At 44.6% G+C, this 13,624-nt stretch overlaps 1 protein-coding gene across 1 annotated transcript; it reads left to right on the forward strand.

Moving 5' to 3' along the window:
• The first annotated feature begins 12,785 nt into the window (after positions 1-12,785).
• On the forward strand, positions 12,786-13,412 carry LOC149236925 (uncharacterized). The gene has a single exon (XM_089369075.1). It carries the CDS (start codon positions 12,786-12,788, stop codon positions 13,410-13,412), a length of 627 nt encoding a protein of 208 aa, XP_089225201.1.
• Positions 13,413-13,624: the final 212 nt, after the last annotated feature.

The raw sequence follows: 13,624 nt of genomic DNA on the forward strand, positions 1-13,624 counted from the left end.
ACTGGACCGGTTCATTGCAGCTGACAATATCCTAACTCTGAATTACATCCTTAAATCCTCCATCCTCCCATGGTCCGGTCTGAAGCATCGAACGATTCGCTAAGATATCTCCCTGCCCTTGGATTTGAGGCCTATTGCCTTCCGATACTCTCCCCAATGGATAGAAGTTCCCAATTTCCTGGAGATGGTCTCCCTCTCCTCGTCGAGCTAGATTGATGGCAGCCCAATAACAATCTAGGAGTCCAAGATTCACAGACTGAAAGGAGACATCAAATCGTTGCTCAAGGATCACAAATATGAAAGGCAGATCAACATCAACGATATGGAACTGATAGCATTCCAAGGGAAAATGGAAACTATGATGGTCCAAGAATCATATCTCCACAAGGAGGCTGATGCTTTCAAGAGCCGACACTCAACTCTTAGAAAGGAAGATTACTGAAGACTAAAATCAAGAAATAACTAGCTTAAGGCCAGAGATAGGAATACCAAGTTCTTTGACAAGAAAATCAAGTTTAGGGAATCGAAAAACAATATAACTCATATCACTCATGGGGGGGAGATCATTAATAAGTTTGAATAAATTAAAAGAGTTGTAGTAGAGAATTATAAAAATTTGTAGACTAATGATCATACCTCGGATATGGCCAGTGAAGACTTCTTTCTCAAAGGCATCCCCCACTTAATGTCAAAGGAGAGGAATCACTCTTTGACTTCCTCTCTGACGGTGGAGGAAATTCGAAAGGTTGTCTTCTCCTTCCCCCTAGATAAGGCATTGGGTCTAGATGGATTCACAACAAGATTTTTCCACTACTTTTGTGGTGTTATAAAGGATGACCTGTGTAGATTGGTGGGATACTCCTTTAAACGCTTTTCTATGGGGTGTGGAACCCCCCCTCATTCTCTAGATTTCGCCCAATTTCCCTTTGTAATTTCTCCTATAAGATATTTTCGAAGCTACTGGCATGTCATCTCAAATTGCTACTACGCCTTTTAATCTCTAAAAACTAGGGGGGTTTGTCGCAAGGAGACAAATCTTCAATAATATTATCCTTATATAAGAGGCCCTGGGCTCAAGATGGAGCAGGGGGGATCAAGGTATGATCATAAAGCTAGACATGGCTAATGCTTTTGATTGGGTTAGGCATGGTTTCCTACTAAAATTTCTCATAATAATGGGGTTGAATGAGACCTTTGTAAGATGGATAAACCTTTGTATTGCTTATCCCTGGATTGCTCCACTGGTGAACGGTAGATTCTTTGGCTTCTTCAAAGCTTCGAGGGGCCTCCGTCAAGGCTGACACCTCTCTCCTTTCTTATATATAATTATGGTTGATGCCTTGAGCAGGACTTTGGAGCTTCAAAGAGTTTCTCTTAACCTTCTGGGCATTCGTTTTATGGATGTCATTAGAAGCATAAATCATGGGCAGTTTGCAGATGATACTATATTGATAGGTGGTGCCTCGACCACTGAAATAGACATTTTAAGAACATTCTAAACAAATTTCTAAATTCATCTAGGGGAGCCACGAATGACAAAAAAAAGCCACATATACAGCTGGAATATCTCAAGATAAAAGGAAAAAAAGATTGAAGAAATTTTGGGATTTAAAGTTGTCTGGGAGTGGAAAGACTTTAATTATTTAGGGATCCCAATCTTCCTTTGTCGCGCTACTCCCTATGCTTGGCAAAAGATGCAAGATATAATGAAAAAAATTGTAAACTAGGGTGGGAATTGGCTTAATTATGAAAGCAGATAAATCCTTGTTTAAATAGTCTCATCGGTGATCCCTTTGTACCAGTTCACTGCACTGCAAGTCCCCAAGAGTGTGCTACACCAAATGGGAATGTATATAAGAAAATTCCTGTGGGAAGGAGGTAAAACAAAAACAAAGAAATACCACTTAGTAAATTGGAAAACAATCAGAGCTCCGAAACAACATGGAGGATTGGGTATGAGGGACCCAGGGATAAATATGACAATTGGAGCTGAACTTTACTAGAGTTTGATTGCAAACCTAAGCCAGTGGTGGTCCCAAGCGATTCAGGCTAAGTACCTATACTAGCATAATTAACTTGAAGGTCGGGTGGCCCCTGGTCTAGGCTCCCCCATCTGGCATTTGATCAACTCCTCCAAGGGTACCATCATCAAAAAACTAAACAAAATCCCTGGAAATGGAGCCTCCATAAATTTTTTTATAGATTCTATTTTGGGACTCCATCCCTTTGAGTCTGACCTCTCCTTGGTGCATCTAAAAATCTTCTTGAGAAATAAGGGGGAGGAAAATCTGGGCTAGATCATTGCGTGGAATCAATAAGGTGGCTAGAAGGGCTAGAGGCTAGAAAATATCCCGGAGGCTCTCCTCCAATAAAGAGAGATTCTCCTGAAGAATCTAAGAGGTTGTGCCCGCATCACCCTCTTTGAGGTAGACAAGTGGGGTTGGAAGAATGCCATCTATATGGTAAAAGAAGGGTATTTGCACATGTTCTCTATCACCCAATTACCTCCTAAAAACTCTATTTGGGGGAAAATATGGAAAATAAATTTCATCCCAAAATTCAAATTTTTTTCTGTTGGTTGATAGCACATAAAAGAAATCTTACTGTGGAAAATATTCAAAGAAGGGGACACATTGGTCCCTCAAGATGCTCACTTTGTGATTGCACGGAGGAATCTATCTCCCACCTCTTTCTCCAGTTTTAGGTGACAAAAGAAGTTTGGGCAGTTCTCCTTGGTCCTCTATACTGCATAACTACCTGGCCTACAAATACCCAGATCTTCTTTAGATCTTGGCCCAAATCTTATTTGGGCTCCCTTCATGCCAAAAATAAATTTAGAGAAATCTAGTCTGCTCTTTCTAAGTACGCCTGTTGGCAAATATGGCTATCTAGGAACAAGGCAGTATTTAAAAAGGCCTGGGTCCTGGCAGGGGTAATAGCCATCACTACCCTTTATACCTATATGGAACTGCATAAACCAGTTATGGACCCTTCCTTGGATCGACTAGAATCTGCTTGGTTGGCTCCATGGGCATGCTCCCCGACCTCTCAGGTCCTAGGCTGTGTTTCTCTCACTCGGGCCAAATGGATTCTAAGGTTGTCTTCGGAAGGTCTAGTGTAATGGCTCAGATCCACAAACAAATGGACCCTTCAATTTGATGGTACATCAAAAGGAAATCCTGGGGTGGCAAGAGGGGGAGGGATTCTCACTAATCCTAAAGGAATCATTGAATTTAGATATGTTTGGGGGATTGGATGGAAGACAAACAACCAAAAATAAGCATATGGCTTGTTACTAGGCCTTACACTGGCTCAAAAGAAGGGCATAAAAACAATACAAGTTCTAGGGGATTCCATAATAATTATTAGGCATATGATCTATGATACAAAAGCTAAAAACACTACCCTGAACCAAAACATAAAGAGATCTCAGGGACTACTCCCCTCCTTCGATTTGGTGTCCTTCTATCATATTCTCATAAGAAACAACCAAGAAGCAAACAAGCAAGCCAATCATGCATGTGAGTTGAGAGAATAAAGATGTAAATTGAATGAGGTCGAGATCACGACTAACATCCCATAAGTAAACTAATGGGATACAACTTGTGGATATTGAGAGAGTCTCCAAGCGTAGCATGGAAAATAATATATACAGGTATTGGAGACTTTAATTACATTTTGATAAAAGTGGTAAGTTGGCCCCTCCTCCCTCCCCTCTGTCCCCGCCCCTATCCCTTGCTCCCTCTCCTCTTCCCTTTGCTCCCCCTCCTTTTTATTTATCCTCCCCACCCCTTACCTTTTTCATCCTCCTCTCCTTTCCCCTATTTCCCCCCTCACCCTTCTACCTCTCCCTGCCATGATCTCCTCCCCAACCCATCTCATGCCCCCAACCCTTGGGCCCTGCCCCATCATGTCAAGTGAGCTTTGGCCTACCATGGAGAATTGTGGCATGATTGTCCTCTACCTTCAATTGCGATGTGTCAGAGTCCATCACCCTGGTACTACACCTATTTTCGAAAGGGACCTCAGTGTGCACCTTTAGTTCCCACGGCCTAGTTCATGGGGAAAAAGACGGTGCATCTCCTTTGGAGATTGTAGGAGTATGGGATTTTCAAGGAAAAATTTAATTCTGGTTCACATAGAAGCCCGGTTTCACTCGTGGGAGGATAATTCGGCTGAGAAGGATGGACCAGGAGTAGTGTGGGGAATTAAAGGAGGACGATAAGGAAAATATGGTGACTTATCGGGCTCCTAGCTGTGTTAGCTTCTTCGTTCATCACATCATCATCGTTTAGTAAGGCAACAACTATAAAGGGAATAACGATTTGTTCTGTTTATATGAATTAAGGATACATGTTGCAAAGGTTGCCTTTGCGAAGGCTTGGTGGCTGAAGCTAAGGTTTTTGATTGTTTGTTACTAGGCCTGGGTTGATGGGATAAATTTCATGGAAGGCCCGAGTGCAATTGAGGGTCTGAGTACAATTGAGGCTCGAAGGGCAATTGAGGGCCTAAGTGCAATTGAGGATCTGAGTGCATTGGAATGTCTGAGGGGAAATTGAGAGTCTGCATGTTGTTACTAGGTCTAAGGATGCTATTATTTTACTGAAGCGGGCGGAGGTTCCAGTCTGGTTGAACCTGGGAGCTAATTGGTTAGTAGAACAATGGAGGGAGGTCTGGCTGAACTCAGTGGTAGGTGAGAAGAGATATAATCTTGGGTCTATGAGGGTGCCTAGATGGAGGATAGATTCAACCACACTTTGAATTTGAGTGGGAGTGACAGAAAGTCCTAAAACATTTTGGACAACCGAAAAATGGATTATAGTGTATAAAGTGGAGATGCCAATTCATGGTTTGGATCCTGGGGCAATTACAGGCCGAGGTCTGGGGGGATGTGGGTGGGAACCTCACTGGAGGGAAGAATAACTTGGCCATCCTGCATAAACTGTGTGTAGAACCACTTGGAGCTAAGAGAAGGCCTGATCGTTTTGCAACACAACATTCATCAATGGCTACAAGAGCACTTGTTGATGCAGGAGAGAGAGATGGAGAAAAGAGAGTGCATATGCCAAGTGGAAGATGAAATTGATGCACTGAGGCATCAAATTTAGCAGCTGTAGCTCAAAGTGGAAGAGAGCAACAAGGAAAAGGAGGAGGACTCGACCGAGCAAGATCATAACCAAGGGTCAATTGGGTTGGACCTCAACAGTCCAACACCAATGGACATCTAGATTTCATATGTTCTTTCTCTCAGTTTTTAAATGATGCATTGTAAATGTAAATATATTATAATTCAATTTTGTCGAATTTATAGTTGTAAATGCTCCAAAATGAGGAATGTTTGTGGGCAGGTCGATGCATCCGAAATACTAGGTTTGCAGAACAAATGAAGCATTATCAACTTTTGTAAGCCTGGAAAAATCTATGTAAAATCCTGGTTTTGTTTGCGAATGGACGCGATATATTTTATATAAAAATCTACTCATTCTGGTTAAAAAAAAAAATACCAGTTGTAGGGAACAATCATGAATTTCACAAAGAATTGAGCGATAGATTCTAAACTAATCTCGTTTGCAACAATCAAACGATGAATTATAACTAATTATAGTATTGCAGGCGATGAAGTCACTATATATAAGCGTTCTAGATGCAGAGTGATAGATTGTCAGATGCAATTTTGCAATGGGCAACTTGGTTTACTAAAAAAAAATGTTAACTTGTTATGGTGTGAGAAGGGTGATGCATGGTGGGGAGACGGTTACCGTGGTAAGCAATCATGCCATGAGGATATTGTGCTTTAAGAACTATTAGGAAATATGTTGAGAACCATGATAACATGTTTAATGTATGGCCCTCTAGTTAATGATGCTTGAATGAAAGACTAAGTTTCTTTTGTAAAATCTCAATATCAGACAAGGGACGAACTCCCTTCTTTCCATTGAGTGAGGGATGAACTCCCTCATGAGAGGTTTAATGAAATAAAAGTTTGATAGTTTTTCCCTTTGGGGTTTCGAGGGTAATATTAGTGTTCATTTGTGTGTTTTCCTAATTGGTTATCTTGATGATATTGTCACCTTGCATGACATTGGAAATTATATTATTTATCATGTTTTTAATAAGGCCTCATTAATTGAAAAATGTTAAAGATGTAAAGCTTCAACATAATGTATTATGTTAACGAGTTGCACTAATGATTATTCCTTTACACAATTTTCTATTCCATTTCTATGGTTAATTCACTTAATGATTATGCATTAGGGGATTTTTGAGGTATAAAATGGGCCTCCTAAGGAAATTATAAAATAATCGTGCAAATATTAAAATAAGATTATATTACATCATCAAATTTTAGAGGGATAAACGGAAAAACTATTTTTTCAACTCGTATTTTCAACTTATATCCCTAAGGCTTTACTCAAATTTCAAGTGGGACTACTCGTTGGATGCAAAATTTAATTCCTCGTCCAAGGAGTACCCATGTTGCATACTTTCGATGGACCCTGCTACACGAAAAATGAGAAATATATGAAAAATGTGATTGACCTTGCTACACGAAAAATGAAAAATACATGAAAAATGTGATTGCAATCACATTTTTCATGTATTTCTCATTTTTCGCGTAGCAAGGTCCATCGAAAGTATGCAACATGGGTACTCCTTGGAAGAGGAATTAATTTTTTCATCCAACGAGTGCTCCCACTCGAAATTTAAGTAACACCTCAAGGAGATAAGTTGAAAATACAAGTTGAAATTGTAGTCACTATTATTTTATTATTTTTTAATTTGTTTACATTTTCCTCCAAAAATGGTGAATCATCCCCCATGGTTGACATCATCATCTTGAACCCTATTGGTTCTCATAAATTTTATTTTGGTTGTACATTTACATAGGAATCCCATTTTAGACCTCAAAATTCCCCTAATGATTATATCATTCGATGATCAGATTAAGAGTATGTGATGAAGAACAATTTTCGATCGATGGTTGCCGGATCAGGTACGTCCAGGCCGTAACATGGCCTGAATGGGTAATTTCTTTGCTGTTACGGGGCTGCAGGCCGACATCGGTCCTGCAGCCAGCCCTGTTTTCATACCCCTCCCTTCGCGATTTGAGCCGGGGTGTTTATTAAAAAAAAATTTACCATACATCTCTCCTCCCGATTTTACCCTCCTCCCACATCCGTAAGTGCTCTTCATCCCGCTGGGTTTTTCACTCTACCCTGATCCGCCTTCCCCTCTTTGCTGCTCAAAGCGAGGTATCCGACGTCGTGCCTAACCCCTGGCTACAGCTACAGGTCATTTTCCCCCCGTCGTTTTCCACCCGGACGGTTACCTGCTGTCCCCCTATTCCCGCACCTGAACGGCACAACGGTTTCCTGACTGTCGGCGACGGTCCCCGACGGTTTCCTGGTTCTGAGGACACTACCTATTCAAAGCAGCTAGCAATGGATCTTAACGAGGTGGACTACTCAGACTCTCCGCTGGCAGACGGCTCCATCTGGCGCTCCACATTCTCGGCTTCTGGAGGTATGTACAGTGAAAGCCTGTCTGCTAGTTTTGAAGACCCTGCACAGTCGTCGGATCCGACTCTTACTACCGCTTTCCAGTCTGCCGATCCCTTCACTTGGGCTCCTTTCTCTGTTCCTTCGCCAGCATCCCTAGGGTTTCTAGGGGAGTGCATCCACTCCTCCCCCTTTGAAGTTGGTCCCTCAAATTTGCAGGCTCCTCATCCCCTCCCTCCGCATTCCAACGTTCCCCTCGTAGCCCCACCCCCTACAGCTTCCCTCCCCCTCTCCGCACCCTCAGCCACATCGGGCAGCTACAACCCCATCCCGCCCCTCCCAGAGGCTTCCCCCCCGCCTCTCGATCCCCCTCCCCCCTCCTCCGGTCGACGCTCCTGCTGAGCCTAGGGCACCAGCGAACCCTAGCCGTATGTCCTCCCGCCCGAAGAAGAAACTTCGCTGCTTTAAATCCAGACCTGAAGACGTTATATTGAGGCTCGAAGAAGACATTCAGTGGGGAGACGCGATGGACCTAGTGGACAGAGTTCTAGTGGGATGCATCAGGGGCAAGAACTATTCAGCAGAGAAACTGAAGACCTGGGCATCTGAAATATGGGGACAATACCTGGCGGAAATCCCTACGGTCCAAACGTTCGTGCGAGGCTGGTTCGCGTTGAGGTTCGCGAGGGCTGACCACACGAGATGGGTACTGTCATCCTTCTGGCACTTTGAAAAAGCTCCAGTACTTCTTAAAAGATGGACGCCCCTCTTCGACCCGGAAACAGAACAAATTGGGGTCGGGCCTGTATGGGTTAGACTCCCGGGCTTGCCTCTTCAATACTGGTCCGAGGACATTTTCCGGAGAATTGGAAACTCGTTGGGCGCCTACATGGAATCGGACAAATCCTACATTGCGACAGGGATGATGGCATATGCCAGGATTCTAGTCCACCTTGACACGAGAGGAGGCCTGCAGGAACATATCACTATACAGTGGAAAACATTCTCGAGGAAGCAGAAGCTTGACTATGAAGGGATTCCTTATCGATGTAGGAGATGTCATCAAGTGGGTCACCTCTACAAGGATTTCCCCCTTCTCAAAAAGGCCCAACAGGAATCCATATTGCAGGAACATCCGACCTCAGCAGAACCCCAAGCTCCTCAGGCAGCGGCAGTACCTCGGGCGGAACACATCAGGACCTCAGACACAGTGGAGGCGCCGCTTGCCCCTTTGGCAAAAAAGCAGGGCAAAATCCCGATCAGGCCACCTTCTCCTCCTCTGACGCGCTCAAGGGCTGCAAAGGGCGTCGTTTTCTCATCGGGTATGTCTTTTCCCTCAGTTAATAATGCTTCACATCTTGTTTCTTCTTGTTTATCACTATCTTCCCATATGCCCCCTCCTGTCTGTATCCCTGACCCATCATCACCTTCGGCACTTGACCTGGTGTTGGGCTCTCGCCCTCCCTTTCCCCCCATCAAACCTCCCCACCTCTATGTAACCTGCCCTCTCCCTCAACCGACCACTTTCCACTCCTCCTGCCCCCTTTCCTCCATCCAATCCCGTCCCGTCCCCTCGCCCTCCCCCTCGGTAAATTCCACTTCAAGTTACTCCACCCGCTCTACTGCTAAACAGAAAGAGCCGGATTCCATAGGCTTGGATCCTGCCCCCTCCATACTCTCGCCCAAGCAGGGTAGAGGTCGTCCCTCCAACATTCACAAGGCCAAAAATCAAGCTGGGGACGAAGTGATCCAGGGCAAACAACATACCATTGAAAGGGTTCTTAGAGCAAAGGACACCCTTCCCCCATCCCCTCCATGAAGCTCTTGTCCTTCAACTGTAGAGGGATGGCCAGTCCCGAGAAAAAGCTGGCTCTGAAGCGACTCCTCCTTTCCGAGACGGTTGATATCATCTTCCTGCAAGAAACCCTCTGTAATGTGGTATCAGCCATTACAACCTTAAGCTCTTGGCTGCATGATTGATCCTTCGAGGCTATCGATGTCTCGGGCCGCTCTGGAGGCATTACAATTGGCTTCAAGAATCGTTCGATAAATCTAAAGAATATATGGGGTGGTGAGGGCTTTCTAGGAGCGGACATATACTCCAAGGAGCTGGAGGAAGAGCTAAGAATCCTTAATGTTTATGGACCATGTCAAAATCAGGAACTATTCTCGAGAAAGCTCCTCAGCTCCCATCTTCTCCAACAAGGGAATTTAATTCTAGGTGGAGACTTAAATTTTTCTATGGGCTTCTCAGAATCCTGGGGCCATATGGCTTAGATTGACCCACTCTCTGATTTCTTTGAGCAACTGCTCGAGACCCATCAATGGATCGACATTCCCTCGGCCAAGATCCAACACACCTGGAGGAACAATCGGATAGGCGATCAAATCCTGGCCAGAAGACTGGATCGTTTTATCATCAAGGAGGCCTTTCTCAACATCCACCCAAGATCGAGACAATGGGTTGGCAGCGGAGGCTTGTCGGACCACAGGCCTATCTTTCTTGAAATTGGGGAAAAACTCCTGAAGCAAAAAGCTCCCTTCAAGTTCAACTCCACATGGCTCCGGGACCCCTCCTATATCAAGCTAATATCCAATTTCTGGAGAGCACACCCTATCTCTGAGGAGGAGGATCCAACAATATGCTTTATAAAAAATCTCTCCGAACTTAAAGGACTATCTAAAGATTGGGCTCACAAAAAAAGGGAACAAGAAGAATTAATTATTTCCCAGGCAGAACAAGCAATTGCTGACCTTGAATTGCTGTCGGATGGCACTTTTAACTCTCAAGAACAAAAAGCCAGGTATGGACACCTGATCAACCAGAGAACCCAAATCCTCAGAGACAGAGAGGCAAGCTGGAGATTAAGAAGCAGAGCAATCTGGATAAAGGAAGGAGATGAAAACACAAAATTCTTCCACCGCTTTGAAAACGGTCGGAAAATGATCAACACTATCTGGGAATTGCAAAATGACCAGGGACCCCTAGTGAACAACTCCAGAGAACTAGCCTCAATGACCACCTCACACTTCAGAAGCATCTATGAGGCCCCGAGGGAAGCCAACCTATTGGAGATAATGCGGGTTGCCGAGCTCTTTCCCAGGTTTGTGAACGAAGAGGATGCTGAAGATCTCATCAAGGAGGTCACATTAGGGGAGCTAGAAGCCACCATGCGAGGTTTCCAAAAAGAGAAGAGCCCGGGACCCGACGGTTGGACCATTGAATTCTACCTCGCCTTCTTTGACCTTCTAGGTCAGGACCTCCTCAGAGTTATCAATCATTGCAGCCGATCAGGAAAGATCCCCTCAGCCATCAAAGCCACTTTCATAGCCCTCATCCCCAAGTCCGACAAGCCTGCCTCTTACAATGACTTCAGGCCCATCTCTCTCTGCAACTGCCTTTATAAGATCATGGCCAAAATTCTCGCGAATAGGCTAAAGCCCATCCTCTCGGCTCATATCTCCCCTGAACAGTTTGCATTCCTCCAGCATCGCCAGATCCATGAAGCTATAGGCACGACACAAGAACTCCTTCACTCAATGCACAGCTGCAGACTGAAGGGAATGATACTAAAAGTGGATCTCTCCAAAGCCTTCGATAGGGCAAGCCTGCTCTACATTCGAATGCTTCTCACACACCTGGGGTTTCCCTATTTGTACATCAAAAGGATAATGAGTCGTATCACCGAAGTGCCGTATAGCATCCTCCTAAATGGCTCCCCCACGCCTTTCTTCACTGCAGAAAGAGGTCTCAGGCAGGGATGCCCTTTATCTCCCCTACTCTTCCTGCTCATCATGGAAGGCCTAAGTCGATTGATCGGGACAGAACACAGGAGAGGCAGGATCTCTGGCATAAAGATAACGGATAATTGCGCTCTCACTCACCTACTGTTTGTAGATGATGTGCTCATCTTCTTAAATGGCAGCCTGGCCAACTCCTCTGCCATGCAGTATGTTTTTGATCTATTTCAGAAAGCTACAGGTATGATCATCAATATCCACAAATCCTCCCTCACAGAGACAGGCTGCACACAACATGAGGTTCATTATATCCGACATCGCTTCCCCTTCCCACCACACCTGATGGAGGAAGGGCTGAAATACCTAGGATTCAGAATAAAACATGGAGGATACAAGATTGCTGACTGGACTTGGATTATTGCAAAGGTGGAAAAGCGATTAAATATCTGGTATAACAGATACCTATCCAGGGCTGGAAGACTCACCCTCATCAAAGTTGTACTGGAAGCAACCCCTGTTTACTGGATGTCCTTGGCCTGGATTCCAAGAGGGATCCTTGACAGACTACAAAAGATCTGCTGCAGATTCTTATGGAAAGGGAAAAAACAGGGGAACCTCTTTTCTTGGGTTAAATGGGATACTATCGCTAGACCAAAGAAATGGGGAGGTTGGGGAATCAAAAGACTAGAGCTCTTTGCAAAAGTGGTATATAAAAAATACATTGCTCCGGAAAATATTTTCAGCTGGTTTCGCAGGGAACACAGAGGAAGCGGAAGGCATTCCAATATATGGAAAGCAGTCCTCAATTCACTCCCACTCATCCGGGAAGGCCTAACATGGAGAATCCACCAGGGAAAAGCTGTACGCTTAGGATCGGATCCCTGGATCGAATGTGGGAACGCCCATCGCCTCCCTACACCATTAATCGCCTATCTACAAGATATGGGTGTCTCCCACATAGGCCACATTGCAGACCAAGCAAGCACCACCCCTTTCCAGCAAGCCTGGAATACAGCCGACGATCTACACATTCCAGGTCAGTGGAGGCATGACTGGGAGATATTCATTGATGCTCTCACTCAAGCCCACATAAGAATAACTGAGGGAGAAGATGAGATTGTATGGGCACTCTCAAAAAATGGAACCTACACCCCCAAGGAAGGATATGTAAAGCTCATACAACCTGTACAGCCTGCTATCATCCAGCCCTAGTGGAATGCGTTGTGGAAACTCAAAGTGGCCCCCAGAACGCGTATGCTAATGTGGACCATCCTGTTCAACAAAATTCCCACTGGCGCTAACTTAATGAGAAGATCTTTCCACGGACCCTTCTGGTGTCATCTATGCAGGTGCAATGAGGAAGACACAGATCATCTATTCCTAACCTGCCCTATTGTCTCTGCTCAATGGTCCCTCTTAACCTCATCCTCTCCATCCTTCAACAATTGGCAAGGTCAGAACACATCAGAAGCCTGGTTGTCTTGGCTAGAGAAACACAAAGGCAGAGAAAGGAACCTACCTCTCCTCATGTGCTGGGCCATCTGGATGGCTAGGAACCGAGCTATATTTGACCTCAGAGACCCCATCTGGCCTTCCATCAGATCCCAGGTCCTAGCCGATTATGAATTACTCCCGGAAGACCTCTCTCAGCCCTCACACAGAACCATTATCCCTGAGCTCATTGACAAATCCTATCCATGGGCCTACTTTGATGGCTCGACCCAAGCTGAAGGCTACGGAGGAGGAGCCCTCCTTTACCTCAGGGAAGGCCACTGCTTCCATATTCAGATGCACCTGGGAAGGGGCACAAATAATTATGCCGAATTGACCACCGCCAAACATCTTATTCATTTTTCTCTTGAGAAAGGTTGCACAAAGCTACAACTATTTGGAGACTCAAAACTTGTCTGCAACTGGATAAATAGAACATCTCAATGCTCTGCTTTTTCATTGAGACACATTCTGGATGAGACTCTCAGGCTCACAGACTTATTTGAACTTTTTGCTTGTCACCATATTTACAGGGAGCGCAACTCAAGGGCGGACCTCTTATCCAAACAGGCAGCGCAAAGGCAAGAAGAAGACTGGCTGATACAGGTCGAATTGGATGGACTAATCCATCAACACTATCACAGGCCTTTTGTCAACCAGCGCTCTCTTTGGAGGACATAGTCATGGGGATGCTATTTTTTTTCTATGTATTTATAGAACTACACACGGACTGTACTTTTTTATGATGCACTTTTTGGTACTCAGACAAAACTAGAAGATAATGGCTTCTGTAACCAGTGGAAATTTTTTTGATCTCACAACAGTATCAGACTTTTTTGAGGAAATGCAGATGATTATATTATTTGTGCTTTTTAACAGCATGTCTCCCTGCG

Source organism: Pinus tabuliformis, chromosome 8 (assembly GCF_031772625.1).
Source record: "Pinus tabuliformis cultivar Carrire ecotype Pingquan chromosome 8, CPIR1, whole genome shotgun sequence".
Lineage (NCBI taxonomy): Eukaryota > Viridiplantae > Streptophyta > Pinopsida > Pinales > Pinaceae > Pinus > Pinus tabuliformis.

Coding starts and splice junctions, on each gene's coding strand:
- LOC149236925 (XM_089369075.1), top strand. CDS start 12,786: ATGGCTAGGAACCGAGCTATATTTGACCTCAGAGACCCCATCTGGCCT.